This window comes from Dermacentor variabilis, chromosome 4, assembly GCF_050947875.1.
Source record: "Dermacentor variabilis isolate Ectoservices chromosome 4, ASM5094787v1, whole genome shotgun sequence".
Taxonomy (NCBI): domain Eukaryota; kingdom Metazoa; phylum Arthropoda; class Arachnida; order Ixodida; family Ixodidae; genus Dermacentor; species Dermacentor variabilis.
Genome location: NC_134571.1, coordinates 60,426,332 through 60,444,596, shown reverse-complemented (window position 1 = coordinate 60,444,596; position 18,265 = coordinate 60,426,332). Strand labels below are relative to the sequence as shown.

The window sequence follows — 18,265 nt, the reverse complement described above, 5'->3', positions numbered from 1 at the left end:
CCAAAAAAAAAAACAATTATTATAAAATGAAGGAAAGAGGAAGCGTTAGCTTGGGGCCAACTGATTTCCCTGTTCAAATACTCTTTCAAAATGCAGAAATGCTTTTATGAGACAACCGCTTGACCAGTCTGAATGAAATTTGCTGCATTTGAGGGAGAATGTTAAATTCTAGCAACCATAGACAGCACAATTTCCATTCAGGGCCCCAAGCTTTTTCAAAAATTGCTGAAAATTGGTGAGATTAATAAAATAGAACCACAGTGTGTACAAATTCATAACACTGCACCGAAAACAGATATCGTAGTTCTTTAAACTGCATCTGTTAAAGCATCTGAAGCAGATCAATTTGGTACATCAGTTTACAAGTTTGTAAATATGTTATGATGATAATGAGGGTCTTGAAAAAGTCTTAATCACAAAGTCGAAGTATATTTTCCCAGAATGATGCATTATAAATCAATTCTGTCCACTTTGGATGTATATTAGATGGAACTTACAGAGCTCTTATCTTGTTTTTTATTGATGAGTTAAAACTTCATACTTGAGTTTTTTATCAATCTTACAATTTTCAATTAATTTTCCTTAAAGACGATCTAGTGAAAAATTTGCTTCCTGTGGTCACTATAAATTTTAACGTCTTCTTTTAAATGCAGTGAACTTCATCAAATTCGGTGCAGTGGTCGCTGAAAAAAACAATTTCTCCATTCCCATCTATTAGATTGGACCCCAAGCTAAAGCTTCCTTTTAAGGAAACATTTTTACAAAATTAGCTTAAGGACACCCGTACCCTCTCGAGTGAGGCTAGGTTAGCAGGACTCTTTGAGGAAATATCAGACATGGTTTGAGATATTATCGGCCTTAGTGAGATTAGCAGAACTGGTGAGGCTGACACATTGCTAAATAACGGCCATGCCCTCTGCTATAGAGGTCTCTCTGATAAGAAGAAATATGCGGTAGGATTCCTAATCCATAAGGACGTAGCGGGCAACATTGACAAATTCTACAGCATCAACGAGAGGGTAGCAGTAGTCGTAATCAAACTCAATGAAATGTATAGATTAAAGTTAGTACAAACCTACGCTCCAATGTCCAGTCGCGATGATGAGGAAGTAGATCAGTTTTATGAAGATGTTGAATTAGCAATGAGAAAAGTGCAAACTTGATATACTGTAGTAATGGGTGACTTTAATGCAAAAGTGGGGAAGAAGCAGGTGGGTGAACAGGCAATTGGCAACTACGGCGTCGATTCTAGAAACGCTAGAGGAGAGATGCTCTAGAGAGAAAGGAGTAAAATTGGCCAAGAAGAAACAGGCCAACCTGGATGCAGTAAGGGTAAAAGCAGACCAATTCAGGTTGGCACTTGTAAACAAATATGCAGCCTTAAAACAGAGAGATGAAGATAACATAGAGACACTGAATGAAACTGTAACTAGGCTGGCTTCAGAAGCAGGAATAGAAGTGGGCAGTAAGGCACCAAGGCAACCAGTAGGTAAGCTCTCCCAAGTAACAAAGGACTTAATAAAGAAACGACAAAGAACGAAAGTGTTCAACTCAAGAGGTCAGATAGAATTCACGGAACTGTCAAAACTAATCAACAAGGAGAAAATAAGGGATACATATTCGAAATTATGACGTGAGAAAGACTGAGGAAGCAGCAAAAAAATGGACGCAGCCTGAAAACAGTGAGAAGGAAAATAGGCGTCAGACAAACCAAGATGTATGCACTGCAAAATAGGCAAGGTAATATCATCAGCAATCTCAAAGATATAGTAAAAGCAGCAGAAGGATTCTACACCGACCTGTATAGTGCCCAAAGCAGCGACGATACCTCCATTCGAAGTAGTAATGAACTGGTTACAGAGACTCCTTCAATAACTGGCGGCAAAGTTAGAAGGGCCTTGCAAGATATGAAACGGGGAAAATCGGCAGGAGAAGATGGAATAACAGTAGATTTAATCAAAGATGGTGGAGACATAATGCTTGAAAAACTAGTGGCCCTTTATACAAACAGTCTGTCGACTTCAAAGGTCCCAGAGAACTGGAAGAATGCAATTAGACTAATCCACAAAAAGGGAGACATTAAAGAATTGAAAAATTATAGGCCCATTAGCTTACTTCCAATATTATATAAAATATTCACCTAGATAATCTTTGATAGAATAAGAGCATCAGTGGACTTTAGTCAACCAAGGGAACAGGCAGGTTTCAGGAAGGGATACCCTACGATGGATCACATCCATGTCATCAATCAGGTAATTCGAGAAATCCGCAGAGTGCAATCAGCCTCTCTGTATGGCTTTTACAGATTACGCAAAGGCATTTGATTCAATTGAGATACCTGCAGGCATAGAGACGTTACAGAATCAAGGAATACAGGATGCTTACGTAAATATCTTGGAAAGTGTCTACAGGGATTCCATAGCTACGTTAATTGTCCATAAGGAAGTAGGAAGATACCTATAAAGAAAAAGGTCAGACAAGAAGACACAATCTCTCCAATGCTATTCACTGCATGCTTGGAAGATGTATGCAAGCTACTAACATGGTAAGGCTTTTAGGAGTAAAGATCAAGAGCCAATATCTCAGCAGCCTTCGATTTGCAGATGACATTGTCCTGTTCAGCAACACTGGGGATGAGTTACAACAAATAATTGAGGACCTTAACCAAGAGAGTATGAGTGGGGTTGAATATTAATATGCAGAAGACAAAGATAATGATCAATAGTTGGGCAAGGGGACAAGAGTTCAGGATCGTTAGTCAGCCTCTAGAGTCTGTGAAGGAGTATGTTTACCTAGGTCAATTACTCAAAAGGGAGCCTGATCATGAGAAGGAAATTTACAGAAGAATTAAAATGGGTTGGAGCTCATTCGGCAGTCATTGTCAGATCCTGATTGGAAGCTTACCATTATCATTGTACAACCACTGCATTCTACAGGTGCTAACATATGGGGCAGTAACTTGGAGGTTGACAAAGAAGCTCGAAAAGAAGTTAAGGACCGCGCAAAGAGTGATGGAACGAAGTATGTTAGGCATAACATTAAAAGACAGGAAGAGAGCGGTGTGGATCAGAGTAAACAAGGATAGCCGATATTCTAATTGACATTAAGAGAAAGAAATGTAGCTGGGCAGGTTATGTAATGTGCCGGTTAGGTAACCGGTGGACCATTAGGGTTACAGAATGAATGCCAAGAGAAGGGAAGCGTAGTCGAGGGTGGCAGAAGACTAGGTGGGGTGATGAAATTAAGAAATTCGCAGGTGTTAGCTGGAAACGGTTGGCACAGGACAGGGGTAATTGGAGATCACAGGGAGAGGCTTTCGTCCTGCAGTGGACATAAAATAGGGTGGTGATGATGATGATGATGATGATGATGATGATGATGATGATGATGATGATGATGATGATGATGATGATGATGATGTTGTTGTTGTTGTTGTTGTTGTTGTTGTTGTTGTTGTTGTTGTTGTTGTTGTTGTTGTTGTTGTTCCGCAACAAGGAGGTGACAGTGATAAGGAAGACAGCGACGAGGCTAGCAGCGATGATGACGTAGAGTGAGCACTACATGTTCACGTTCAGTAAATGACGATACCTTAGTGGCTAGCACAGCTTTTCGTTTGAAATTGGCACTATAGTGGCATCACCTGATTGGTGCCATCACTATAACGCCACGCAGCACGCCAATACAACACAGGTCGAAATTGCAATGTCGCGCGTGTACTTCAGTTGGCTACTGGCATTGCTAGTAGTGGCTGTGATACTAACTTTTCTAGATGGCACTAGCTATGCACCATGTTTGTCAATTTCAATTAAAAACTGGCACATATTTTAAGATCCTCGAATTTGAGCCAACTCTACAGTTTGGTATACGATTATTTGAAAAATTTATCAGCCTAGATTCAGATAAATACGGTAAGTACGATGACACAGCTAACAGTGGAACCATATGCAGTACTTTCATACCATTTATTTCTTCACATATGATTTGATCAAGAACTTAGTACCGCATATCGTAAATATTATCATGTTCACTAACGCTACAAGCTGTGTACTGGCAAAATTGGCAAACCTTTTATACTGTAAATAACCTGTCTTATCATCTGGATGCTTATATGTACATGTATTAAGTGTATAAGAAGTGCCCAAAGCAAGCTTCACATTTAGATTTAATGCCATAAAGAAGATGGTGCCTCTTTCACTTGGAAAATTTCAGACGCATGTTATCATGCCTATAACACCATGCGTAATATAGAACGTTTTGTAGAATTTGGGTATACCCTGCTATCACATTCTTCTTTTTCCAGGTATTTATCTATAGGTTATTCTGGAAAAGCACTGACAGTCCAAGGCGCATAAAAATGGAAGATATAAAGAAGGCCTTTCCTTCTCACTCGGAAAGCAGCATACGTAAGCGGCTCAAGTTGTGCGCAGACTTCAAGAGAACAGGTTCGTCTCGGTCAAGGCACTTATGGTGTGAATGCTCACTGAGCATTCTGCTAAGTAGACGTTTTTTTACTTTTTCTATTGACAATATCATCTATTACTCATTGAGCACTAATACTCAAGCACAAAAAAAAAAAAAAAAGAAAAAGAAAGTATCACCTATGCAGCAACCGCATATGTCTTAAACTCACTGCTTTCTAATTTTATATCTGCCTTTCTGGTTCACATGCTGTTCTTGTGATCATATGGCTTATATTTGCTTGAGCTTTTCTTTTTGTAGTTTTGTGTGCCTGTCATTCGATTTCCTTTCAGTTTTATTAACAGCTCTTGGTCACCAGCTCCCCTCTCAATAGGTTAGCTATTTACTATGAAGCGAATGGCTGGAGCATGGGGGCAATCATATAGTATATAAAAAGTTGTTTTGGTGTACTGTGAGTTACCATTTCACAGTATCTACAACACCTTGTTGGCCTTCATTTGCCCTCAATGCTACTTCTGGGGTTTCCTCACTGCCATGTTAATTTGCTAGCAGCTTTTGACCTGGACGAAGGTCCGTGTCAGAAGCTTAACGCTGAGCTGCTGTATTTATTTGTGCATGTTTCTTATATACTACTTTAGTAATCAAACTGCAAAATTTTTTGCACATCTTCACAATGTCACACTGGCTAATCACATTTAAAGCTTACTTCTTGCTTGTTTATCCTCTGCTTAGGAATGGACTCCAACTGGTGGGTTCTCAAGCCAGAGTTCCGGCTTCCCACTGAGGATGAAATTCGTGCTATGGTTTCTCCAGAGCAGTGCTGTGCCTACTACAGCATGATCTCTGCAGAGCAGAGGCTCAAGGTGAGCCTACGGATTGGTGCCACTGGCTGCATGTAGTACAGTCGCCACTAAAAGACTTAGTATAAATTACTCGCTACTGGAGCGATGAAATCATGACATGCAGCACTATTTTGCACAAATGCATGAATCACAAGGGTGACAGGCTAACCCAGCTCTTCGACATAAGAGATGTTTTGATGGATAGTGTATTTACAGACAGTGTGAACGTGTAAGTTTACAGCAACACAGTGTTAACAAAGGGAGCATTGGTAAGGCCCTGCAGTTTACTGAACTACTGACTTTTGTGGAAAAAAAAAAGCAATGAAGGTCTCAAAGAAAAAGCATTCCAATGAAGAAGACATATATACAAGCAAGTGTGTAATTACCTGTTGATCTTTATCTCTAAAGGATGCTGGTTATGGGGAGAAGTCTCTGTTCGCACCTGAAGATGAAAACGACGAGGAAATGCAAGTGAAAATGGACGACGAGGTGAGGCTTTTGCTTTGTGGTCACATCTCCTCCTGCTCGTTTCGTGTACTGCATCAATGGTGCTTGGTATTCTGTGCAGGTGAAAGCAGCTCCTTGGAACACGACACGGGCCTTCATCTCTTCCGTCAAAGGAAAGTGCCTGCTGCAGTTGACTGGTGTAGCTGACCCTACAAGCTGTGGAGAGGGCTTCTCCTATGTGCGCGTTCCAAACAAGCCCCAGCAGTCAAAGGCAGGGACAACAATTTCCTATAGTTTACCGTTAAGACAAACTGTCTTCAGCTGAATTATTTTATGAGAGAAACTGTTCAGGATTTCTGCTTATCTTTTGAAATATTCGGCACATGTGGAGTTGGGCAAGTCTTGTTATGGGTAGGACAGATGGCCAGTGGTCTGTTAGACTAACTGGACCAGGCCAAGGGTAGGGAGACAAGATTAATCAAGAGTGACGGAGGACAAGAATGTGATGAAATTCATAGGAATAGGATGAAATCAGCTGCTGGCACAGAAAAGGGCAATTTGAGATTGCTGGGAAATGTCTTCGTCCTGTAGTGGTCCTAAATAGTTTGAAGACCGTCATCATTATGAAGTGCTAGGAGGACTTAAATTCTCATATGGTGTGTGCATACTAGACTCTGATGGTGAGTTCAAAGTGTATTAGCCCTGTGGCAGCATGCAGAGCATATGTCATGAGTTGGATGAGTGGTGATAATTTCGGCATGCAATAGCTTAGTGATGCAGCCATGCATCACAAATCAGTGCACAAGCACCAGATATGCCATTGTGAATGTTAGGGTAGCAGTGTGGCAAATGAAATGCAGTGGCTGTGGTTAAAAAGAACACATGTGAAAATGCGCACAACTGTTACCTGTAACCCATTAATGAAAAGTTATAACAGTGACCCTTAGAGTACTTAATTCAATGCATTCCAGAATTCCCACTTAGAGTTTGTTTTAGTAGGACTTTTGGTGCCATATTGAGCAGATTTTGGCTGGAAATTTTGGTGCAAACAGTGTGTTAACCCCTCATCTCTCTCTCTTTTTTCTTGGCAGGAGGATGGGGCGAATCAGCAGCCAGTGAAGAAGACAGTGACGGGTACTGATGCAGATCTCCGGCGTTTGTCACTCAGCAATGCCAAGCAATTGCTGAGAAAGTTTGGTGTTCCTGAAGATGAGGTGTGCACAGCTTTTCTGATACGTACAGATTGCAGCCAGTTATGCAAAGAGAGGTTGGGGGGGGAGCGTTTTATACTGAACGAAGATGGCTTTCCCTTAAAAAGTATAGTAGAACTTTGGTAATTCAGATATCACGGGAGCAAAAGAAAAAGTCCAAATTAACAGAATGTCGAATTATTGAGGGTATTAAGAAAACAAACACATGCTTTCCACATCAACAGGCTTTTATTTCCTGACTAAATCGACAAGTCCTGTTTTTATTGTGCACGACAACAGTGCGGTAGCTGCGATTCTCGTCATCTCGTGACTGATTGTCGTGATGTCATGCCTAAGCGGCGAAAGCTTTCCAAAAAGCAGCGCTCTTATGCAGAGAGAACAGGTCGCATGAACGTTTTTTGCCAACCAGCGGTGACTTTGGAGGTGCGGCAGATGGGAGGAGCACTTCCAGTGATGTCGCGCTGTTTACAAACAGGGAGCGGTCTATTGACATGATCATGGGTGGCGGCTATGCAGCTTAGAAGGCACACGGCCAGCGCACGAACCAAGTCAAAACAAAACTGTTTGCCGCAACCGCTGTGGACGAAACCATGGTGGCTGTCCGACGCGATCATGGATGGCGACTGTGCAGTTATGAAGCCAAGCAGCCAACATGGTGTCATGTGTGGTGGTAAACAAAAATAAAAGCTTTAAAGGCATAATTAGGCACGAAGCATTCCGGCATTTCTGCTGTTCATGTGCGATTTCTGCTGATGACTATGGCAATGAAGACTCTGCCATGGTATATGTAAACTGGTAGTGAAGCATCCATAAAAACCCACATGTCAATAAAATGGTGGCTCGTTGCAACTGCCGCCATCTACATATTGGGGGGACAACTAACAGCAAGCAAAAAAATAAGAAGTGATGTTACAACCGGAAATGGCAGTTACGTTAAGATCTTACGCTGCTTGACACGAATGTTTGAATTTCTTAAACGTCCGGCATTTTGACAGATATGCCAGCAATTATTGTCCTTTTGAGGCTGAGGCGAGCTTCCGACTTGCCCTAGCTAAAGTATCAGCGTGTCATTAAACTGTATGAGTGGCATATGTCTTAATGTGAACGTAATTAGGCCGTTATTTACGACAATCGTCCCACTAGGTTGCTTAGGAAGATGGGCGAATACGGTGGAAATAAATGACAGTGCCACAGAGGTTTCAAAACCAACTTCACTTTTGTTTGTCTAGAATGATGCAACCAATGTATAATTGACCAAACAAAACATGTTTCAATGGATGAAAAGTACTATGGCCAACACACAGTTGTAATGTGTAGCAACATATCTGAAACCTTTTCACAGAATCATTTGCAATTCGGCGCTACTACATGTGTTAATTTCGAACAGTTATCAGACATGACAACATTGCCTGACATTATCATTTAGGAAACATTCGACTTACTAATTTTGCTGCCCATCGGTGCACTCAGTGCCTGTGTTACCTAGAGTGAACGAACAAAGCACGATGGTTCTTTGCGGAGCGTTTTGCATCTATCGTCACAACAAGACGCAGCATGTTGGATGCAGCAGCGTGAACTTGCACGATAAAAAACCTGCACTCACACCTTTTGCCAATGAGTGCCGTGCGCTAGGTCACGCAAAATTTGAAATGAAGCACACGCCACACTTTGAAGAAATATGCAAGCAAATAAAAAAACTTGGATGAAACTGCCGTGTTCAAGTGAGCAATGCCATTCTGCATGACATTATAGCTGGTTTGCAGTGTTGCCAAGACTTGCACCAGAATAACTGGTTGGTAGGGGGTCACCAAGAACAAACTAATAAATTGTGAAATAAAAAAAAACTAAGATTTCTTGTTTTAGTAGAGCAAAAATATTTGAAATGGAATATTTACTCGTATGACAGTACTTCTGATTTAAAATTTTCGAACATCTTTTTAACATAGCTATTCTGGTTTCAGTGTTTGTCTCCCCCCACACCTAGTCACACTTCATTCATGTACAACTGATATCTCTGCAGATAGGATTTGGCACACTTTTCATTCCAAGCTTCGTGACCTATTTAGATGGACCTTTGCTGTTTCATTTCGGTTGGGCGCCAATGCCATTCTCGCTTTTTTGTTGCTTCGCACATTTGTGGTGCTCCACACTTGTTGAGCTCTGAATTAAGGAGAGTTTGATACCATTAAATAATGCATACATCTAATCTGTTGGGCACAGATGATGAGTTTGAATTGTCTGATTTTCCGAATTAATGAGAGTAGAATTAAGGAGGTTTTACTGTAGTAGATTAAAGGAATTGTAAATAGGAAAGTTTTGTAGCACTTGAATTGGGATTTTATGCTACTTTTAAAAGGTTCCAGTAGGTGATTGTGCCTTGTCAGCTTCTGCATGAATCTCACAGAAGTTAAGCCTGTTTAGTATTTCACTTTGGCGCTAAGTATATTATAAGTATCATAATTCTTGCTGATTATGCTAGACTCTTTATGTTGGCTTATAACAAAATAACTTCTTTGTGTGTTTCCACAGCATCTAACTTGAAAATTTCTAATGACATTTCTTTGCTCTACTGTAGCAAAGGTTCCTTGTGATGTTGGTTTGCCATGCGTACACATTGGCGATGTGAGGCATAATTTGTAACTCAACTCTTGTTGCTGGAAGCCTTAGCCCTCGTCTTTCTGTTTGCATCAACAGATCAAGAAACTGTCTCGATGGGAGGTGATTGACGTTGTGCGGACACTGTCAACGGAACAGGCAAAGGCTGGAGAGGAAGGTGATTCAAATGTTTTTTTTATTTTATGAAGCTGTAATCGTACCTGGTGGCTCTAGAGCTCAGACATTTCACATGTAGCTGCGCTTTCTGCAAACTAGATTATGGCATTAGTCAATCCTGTGAAGATAGGATATATTTCAGAAATTACTATCAAATTAGTCACACTTGATTGTAACAGAGCACTTCACCATGCAAGTTTCCACTGTCTCTTTTGTCACAGAACGAGTGCTACTTATGCTTAGAAATGAAACCGTGGAAGGACCTAATGGTCTCATTGTACAGTTTAACCTCCATATACATAGTATAACAGACATGGATATAACAAAATAAACAAAAAATTTTTATCAACAATTGTTAGCATGCAACGAATGTATGCATATAACGAATATCAGATATATAACAAAGGCATTTTCTTGTTGGACACAGCTTTGCTGTAACCAGGTTCAGCTGTATTAATATTGCTTTTGTAGTACAGCTGTAGTCCAAGTCTTCCAAAAATGTATTGAAGGTGTTTAAATAAATAAAACCTTGAATTAGAAACTATTGCTACGTATGGTAAGGAAGGCACTGCACTTTTCATTATTAGGAGCATGATGCACTGTCGTGCGATGTAGACATGACGAAAGACAAAGGAAATGCACAGACAAAGCGCTACACTTAAAACTGTACCAGCTAGCCCAATTGTCTATTTTGCTAAGGTTTTCGTTGTTATCTTTAACATGGAAAAAAAACTTGCACTTTGGATTTTTAATGAGCAATGTGGTTGTGTTTGTGGCAGGTAAAAAGCAACCTCAGAGTAGCTTGTTACTGCAGTGTCTTATATGCGCATATGTACGAATGCCAGATATCCCAGCATTCTTTTACTCTGCGTCCTTCTGGTTTATGTCAAATGCAGCCATGAGTAAGTTTGCACGGGGCAACCGGTTCAGCATAGCAGAGCACCAGGAACGCTACAAGGAGGAGTGCCAGCGCATCTTCGACCTGCAGAACAGGGTCCTCTCTTCCAATGAGGTGCTATCCACAGATGAGGATTCCAGCTCAGAGGATGACTCGGACATTGAGGAGATGGGAAAGAACATTGAGAACATGCTTTCAAACAAAAAAACAAGCTCCCAGGTGGGTAGCCACAGTGCTAACAGTTAATTTCGAAAAAAATGAAAAGCACCGTGAACTACAGGACACAGTGAACTATGAAGAGACTGGTGCTGTCTCTTCATAGTTAATTGCATCTTGTCTCTTGCTTTGCTTCTAAATTTAATAAGGTGAACTTTGACCACTAGCCCTTGCCGCAATTTTACTGTGATGCTAACTCTTCCAGCTTGGTTACTTTACTCTTTTAATGTAGCTTTTGAACCTCTTCTGATGAACTCTCAAGTAGTTTAGTAACAACTGGCAGTTATCTTTGATGTTCTGTTGCCACTGAACATGGCATTGTGCTAGGTGGTGACAATCTTTATGACAATTGGACTACTGATTGTCTCATAAAATTGGTAGTTTTATCACAGTTATATGGAGAAAGCTTACCTCTGTGCGTTGCTTATTGTTGTCACTTAATAGGACACAGTTAGACACAGAAAGAAAGCAAGGTGCTAAGCATGCAGCATTGAAGAGAAACTGCTGTAAGCCTTTTCTGTCAGCAAATCTATTTAGGCCTGTGCTGCACTGGAACGGTCGTGTTCATTTGGTTCTGATCATAAATCTCGTTTGACTTCGCAGCTGTCACACGAAAGGGAGGAGGCAGAAAGGCGAGAGTTGCAGAAGTTGATCATGGGAGAGGATTCTTGTGCTGGCGACGACAAGAAGAAAAAGGACAAAGGTTGTAGTAGATGTATCCACTGTGAGATCGACATAACACCCGTTAAGATTTCTGTTGAGCGTGCGCATTCAACAGAGTTGGCGGTCTTGACCACGTAAGCTAATAACAGTGAAACGTCATTTCATGTCACTACACTGCGAATTTTGTGTTCATCGAAATGCTAGTACCTTCAACTCTGCTTATTTATTCACCGTATTTATTCCTTTGTAAGGTGAGGGTGCAGTTGGGAAACCTGAGAAAAAGAACTTAAGTATAAAATAAGAGTAGTGATTAAGAATAACCGACGGATTATTCAGACTCAGCGGGTATTACCCGAAATACCGAATAATCAGTAGCTCCTGGAGTTATCAGAATAATCAGTGCAACTTAAATGCGAATTTCACTCTGAGGTGCGACTTTGCGGCAGCGTGCATTTCGCCTTATGGTGTGGCTTTATGATAGCGCACCCCGCACTGCCTTGAATCTACACCACAAGGCAAAATTTGTGCTGCCATGAAGTTGCACCTCAAGGGGAAATTTGCATATAACTGCACTCCATCTTTACTGTTAAAATTTGTAAGTTATTACTTGCTAAAATTTGCATTGCCATCTAAAATCTGGATTGCCGTACTGCCTCACCTGCCAAGGCTTATTACTTGCTAGAATTTGCATTGCCGTCTAGAATCTGGATTGCCGGAAATAACGCGCTGCTGCCGCCATATTGAAATAGTAACTGAATCTATTAGCCTCGCGTATAAGGCGGGGAGGTCACTTCGAGGCTAAGGATTCTGGGAAAAACACCTCACCTTATGTTTGAATAAATATAATATGCCCTTTCAGTGCATGCCCTCGAGCTAATTTAAGGTTTATATTTATTTATTTGCTTCATGCTGTTTACTACTAATAATGGGGGATGAAAAATGTTATATTTTCTTCTCTGCTGCACGGTCTTTAGAAATTTGTTTCACTTTTGCTGAAACGTGCTGAATTAGTTTACATTATAACACTAAAACTCAATTTTTTTGGTGTTGCCAGCATATTTTGTATGCTAGTGCATTTGTTAAAAGTAGGGTCATAACTTTTACAGTGCTTACTCTCAGTTAATACTATCAGCAAATGCTTTTGGTGCTTAATGTTTGTCCTTTTTCCCTGAAATTCTTTGTATTTGTAACGCAGTTCCATAAACCTGTCAAAAAGCAACAATCATTGGTGTGAAAGAAAACTAAACAGTAAAAATAGAACAAAGTTGTCAGTGTTATCATGACCTTGTGCAGTACCTCACTGCAGATACTGATCCATGTGTTCTTACCTATGTTTATTTTACTAAAAGAAATGGTGCGGTTGTGAAAAAAATTTCTATGGCAAGGACAAGTAAGATGACTCCATTCCTTCTATTAATAACCAATCACGCAAGCTGAATGCATTAACACACTTCTGTCCTATATGCCTGTCCTTTGTTTATACTTCCACAGGACTCAGATTGATGTACACAACTTCACTAGTGCATGTAGAATACTTTAACCAGTGTTTGTCTTGTAGAACTAGCGTTCCACAAGACAAATTGAAATGCACCCTACCAGCACTGCTTGAGAGATACTTTTGCCTGTGCTATTTTCAGTCATCCTGTAAGTCTCTTGAATCTTTCTTTTTTTCTTAAAACATGCCCTTTCTCTTAATCTAAACCAACAAACAGTTGAGAACTGTTCACTTGCGTTCTACTGTGCATGGTAGTTCCAGCAATGTCCTGTTGGAGGCAATATATTTTGAGTCACAAGTGTCGGAAAACACATTTTGTTATACTTTTAATCAATTTGACAAGGTTTCTTTTGTTGACTAGTGGACATTATTACAGTGAACCATCACAAAACACTTCACTGTGATCAGTGTACCACGCAGAAGGCAACCCATTTTATGTCCTTGCATATCATGCCTGATGATTCCAGATTGTTTCGCTACATCTTGTATTTTGAGTTATCTGTAGCATATTGTTACGGCATGAAAACAAGGCAGACAAGAAGTTGATGGACAACTTCTCACATTTCTTTGTCTGCATCATTTTTCGCTGTAGCGACATTAACATATTTTAACATACCCAGTTCTCCGTTACTGTAGCATAATGTGTGTGACAGAAGTACTGCTGTTTTGAGTGTGATGTTACTCTGAATATATTTCTCTACTTACAGATGGCAAGCAAAAGTCAGAAAAGGATGATGACAATGCCTCTATGGCAAGTTTGCGATCTAATGAGGTGTGCTCCTCTTTCATTTTTCATTAATTCTGAAAGCTTTATTGCAGTTTTCTCAAGCTGAACACCATGGCCCTCCTTCTCATTCAGGTAGATGGGACCCTGAAGAAAGATTTTTTAGGGAATTGCATGCAAGGATGTATTGTTATTATAGAATAATAGCTGTCAACTCACATTTTATAAAGCGTAATCATGTTTTTATCTTGCCCATTTAGCTTTACAAGCCCTACAGTGAGAAAAGTTTATGCACTGTCATATGTGTCTATTGTGCAACTATGCTGCTGTGCTCCATGCTGACATTTGGTGTAACTTTTGTCTGGTACATTGTTTTCCTGTCTCCTTGTCCCACTAAATAATGTTTCCTTTGCAGAATGGACGAATCTTGAAGATCTTTCGTACTTTCCGAAATTCCAAGGGACGGGAATATGTCCGCATTGAGACTGTGCGAAAGCCAGCTGTCATTGACACGTACGTCAGAATACGTACGACCAAGGATCCAAACTTCATGTAAGCCACTCAGCTGCAGCATTGTTGTGGGGGCGGGGCTTTTCACAATGCCGTTGATGCATGATTTTTTCATAGTGTGTAGTGTAGGGCAATTGGTAAAACAAGTATCAAACATTTCTTTTTTTTTTTTTCACTGTGGTTTTTTGGTAAATGGTTGTCTCATGCTTGGTTAACTTTACTGCAACTGCTGTTGTGAACACTTCCCTGGAAGTTAATGACGTAAGGCATTGAGCATAGTTGATGTAATCTGCCCACATTCGTAAACACTGGCCTGTGGTGTAGTGGGCATTAAACGTAACTTGAATCAGCTGAGAAGGTTGGTTGATAGGTTCAGTAGTGGTACAGGTTTGCACAGGTTGATCATAAGGTTGTCACATGCTTACTTCAATATACGGCAAAACCTTGTTATAAGGATGTTAAAGGGTAACCAGAATTACTTGGTTATATTGATTATCGCATCTATTGCAATATAAATCCACATGAGGATTTGAAGGGGAATTTCCATTTGTTAGCTTCATTATTTTGTGATATTACCTATCATTGTAACAAAGTTTGACTGTACATGAGGGCACACAATGTCCTTATAAGAGGTTCCAGCTACTGTCGTAACTGTACTGTGGAATGAAGCAGTACTGTCGTTATTTTCTTTTATTTCGTAACTCGTTGGCCTGACTTTGCATGTGAATGCACACATCCGCTTGCAGACGCCAATTTGCATCGACTCTAGATGAGCACCAGAAGGAGGAGATTAGGAAGGAGCGAAGAAGGTAAGTCCTTCCCTGACATTGATCATGAAAAATTTTGCTGCAGACTTGTGCATAGTTAATTTGCAAACCTTTCTGAAACAGAATTCAAGAGCAACTGCGGCGACTCAAACGCAACGCTGAGAAAGAGAAACATATCCCTATGAGAAAAAAACCGAAGAAGGAGCAACCACAATTAAAGGTGTGTACTTTGGGGTCTGTTTAATTTTTTATTTATGTTTACTGGGACAGAATGGATGCACAAAATTAGCGCTGAGATACTGCTATTATGATGTGCATGAGTTTACTTTTCTGCTTGAACTGCGCTGCTGTGCTGATGCAGTAGAGCTCCTCTGGTACATGCCCACTTCCTGCCAGATTGTTGAATCATTAGGGCATAATCCCAGCATAACGCTCGTAGGCTCCTGTGCGTAATGTTCCTGCCTCATACAGCATCAGCCCACCCAGTTTCTGTGGGATGAATCACTGTAGAAATACAGAAGTAGCTAGGAAGGGTGGCAAGCAGGAAAACTGCAGGGGCCACATTCACTGTGGGCCACTTTCAGGGATGCCTCGTGTAGTAATGGTCAGCACGACACCTCACTGAAGCACCAGGAATCTTGTCAATGCACTCAATAACATTGACATAGATGTGACACTCTCGTAGCTTTCACCTTTGCTGGCTTAGCCACAATGCACATTGAAAGTCATATCCCAAATGTTGGGAATACAGCTTTGGATAATCGCATGGCAAAGCAGCAGTGGGACAGCAGTGCCTGCACGGCAAGGCATGCCACCAATCTGTCATGATGACCATTAGCAACATTGGTGTCACTTCTACTAGTACTTACAAAAGCAGTTCATAATTAAGGCACGTGATTAGTATAACAGTCTGCATTGCTCATATTTGCAGTGCACTTTGTTTTGGTGCCAACATGCAGACATGAACTCTGCATAAGTACCGTTTGCTAGATATGATAAACATTTGCGAGGGAGAGTCAGCAAGCTGTGGTTAATAATTTTTGGTCATTCTTAATACTGACTTCGACTTGTGGGGTCACAAGTGTTCATCATAACACATAGTAGTGGGAACAATAAACAAAAAGGGTATTATTTGCACCTTCTATACAAGAATGCCAGGGAATTGAAACACATATGGAGAATGGTTCCTTGATGGAATGCCAAGGAACTTAGCAAGTTCAACTCACCATGCAAAATTGTCAAGCGAATGTTCACCCATGCCTGACACTGGAACCGAGACATTCGTGGGTGCACTCCTGCGTACAAAAGCATGTCTGAGTAGACATGTTGGCCTATGCTGGTCCTGCTCTATGAAGGTGAACAGGTAGCCCTGTGAGGGTTAGTCCGGCAGAGTGCACCAACAAGTGTGCAGTCAGTCCATGTGTGCCAATGTCCCGCAGCTGAAGACAAGGAAGCAGACCCCTTTTGTACTCCAGTCATCCACGCTGTCAGGTGACATCAGCACTGGGATACTTGCGCCTTCTCTTATCATAGCTGCGTAACTACAACACTGACTCTCTCTGCCGAGTGTATGTTTAGCGGGGAAGCCAAATGCTAGGAGACGTGATAGTCACGTGAGGGAAATTAATCTCTCTCTCGTCTCCCCATACTCACTCACTGTTACAGCTTGATGCTTGGCACAGTACAACCATCAGAGCAGAGGAACACTTGCCTAATGCAGAGCATACTCAACGATCATTATCAGCATACTTTTACAAGGTTGCTGGATGAAGAGAACCTTACAACAAGCATGAAAAAAAGAAACAGTATAATGTATAACAGTATAACAGTATATAATGACCAAGATTTTCATTCTGTCAAACAAATTCTCCTGCCACTTTCTACATTTTGCAAACCGTATTCTGCATTAAAATGCAATTTGTGCATTTCATAAACATCATTAACATCTGTGTCATCATGTGAGAGTGCCACTACTCTCTCTTGTTGCATGACCAAAGGAAAGAGAATTGTGTCTTGTTGAGTTGAACAATCAAAGGGGCCTTTACAGTTGAGCTCGAATTTTAGTCATGTTACCTAACCTATAACAATGTGTTATCTGCTCATGTCTTTAGTGGCATGTTTTGCTGAGGCATTCTGCTGGCTTATATGACATTATCACAAGGTCCCATTAGAAATGTATCAGCAGTGTTCTACTGTAGCAAGCCAATGGGCTGCTTTGTTTTTGCTGCAAATAGAAATTAACTGTGCACCATTATGCAATGTTCATATTGGGAATTATTAAAGAAAGTGATCCTTCAAAGGTAAACATTAGGCAATAGTCACTTTGGTTGGGGACTACTTGAAATTATGCTTAATAATATGCAAATGCCAGCCAACTAGACTTAAATTCAACCTATCGTTTCGGAGTTCTTCGAACTCCTTCACTTGAGGTGATGTTGAAAAGCTGCAGCAGCTTCTTATTGATATGGTCTCTGTTTTTGGTGGTGGTCTTTGCTAGATGTGGCCTTGCAGAGGCATGTAGGCAGGTGGTGAAGCTCCCAATGACTGTTTAATTGTCCCAGCCGTGGCCATCATGTGCCACCACCCCCCAAAACACAGCTGCTTCCATAGGCTCATTTTGGTCTCAAGGATGATGGCACCATCGATGTGAAGGTCAGACACTTCACGGTGTTTAGCCACTGCAAGCACTGTAACATTGATTATAAGTGCCATATTTTCTGTTAGCGGCCTCTTAGAAAATCGAAAGCGTCATGTACAAAATCTCCTGTGACGACTGCCTCACAGTGTTAAAAAAAAAAAAAGAAGCCTTTCTGAACAATTGAGGCAGCACAAAAATGATCTCCGCCACCTGGGCAACCAGCTCAGTAAGGCAGCTGAACACTCCGAGGCATCTGATGACAACAATGAAAAGGGTGCTGCTGCCATCTTTAAGACTGAGAAGAGCCAACAGAAAAGGCTGTACCTTCGGTTGTGACACAGTCGGGCTTCTCTGCAGCTTGGGAGCTTTGTCGCCAGCTTGCACTGAGGGTCCCTGCAAGTGCCTCTTCCTCCAAAGGCCAGAGTCACAACCTGAGTCACAAACCAGATCAGAAAAAGCTCCTGCAGGGCCCTCATTCTTGATGGAGGAGTCAAAAGAACTTCAAATCATTGGGTGGAGTTCCGTGAACTTATTTGGTTAGCAATGTAGTGTAGTTCGACTCATATTAAAATGATGCATTTAGTTGCCTGCAAGCACAAATTAGAACCACAGACTTATTCTGTTTTGATCAGGACTACAGATTTTGTTTTGAGTACTTCATTG

General features: G+C 41.0%; 1 protein-coding gene across 8 annotated transcripts in view; it reads left to right on the top strand.

Moving 5' to 3' along the window:
• Taf1 (TATA-box binding protein associated factor 1) overlaps positions 1–18,265 on the top strand; it is a 70,282-nt gene that overhangs the window by 32,738 nt on the left and 19,279 nt on the right. For all 8 annotated transcript variants that reach the window (XM_075689241.1, XM_075689244.1, XM_075689246.1 and 5 more), the window contains 12 exons: positions 4,301–4,442; positions 5,152–5,282; positions 5,670–5,750; positions 5,830–5,979; positions 6,800–6,922; positions 9,614–9,692; positions 10,588–10,808; positions 11,409–11,508; positions 13,671–13,735; positions 14,103–14,239; positions 14,944–15,006; positions 15,088–15,184. In XM_075689241.1, coding sequence (XP_075545356.1) covers positions 4,301–4,442; positions 5,152–5,282; positions 5,670–5,750; positions 5,830–5,979; positions 6,800–6,922; positions 9,614–9,692; positions 10,588–10,808; positions 11,409–11,508; positions 13,671–13,735; positions 14,103–14,239; positions 14,944–15,006; positions 15,088–15,184 — 1,389 coding nt within the window. The remainder of the gene's footprint in view (positions 1–4,300; positions 4,443–5,151; positions 5,283–5,669; positions 5,751–5,829; positions 5,980–6,799; positions 6,923–9,613; positions 9,693–10,587; positions 10,809–11,408; positions 11,509–13,670; positions 13,736–14,102; positions 14,240–14,943; positions 15,007–15,087; positions 15,185–18,265) is intronic.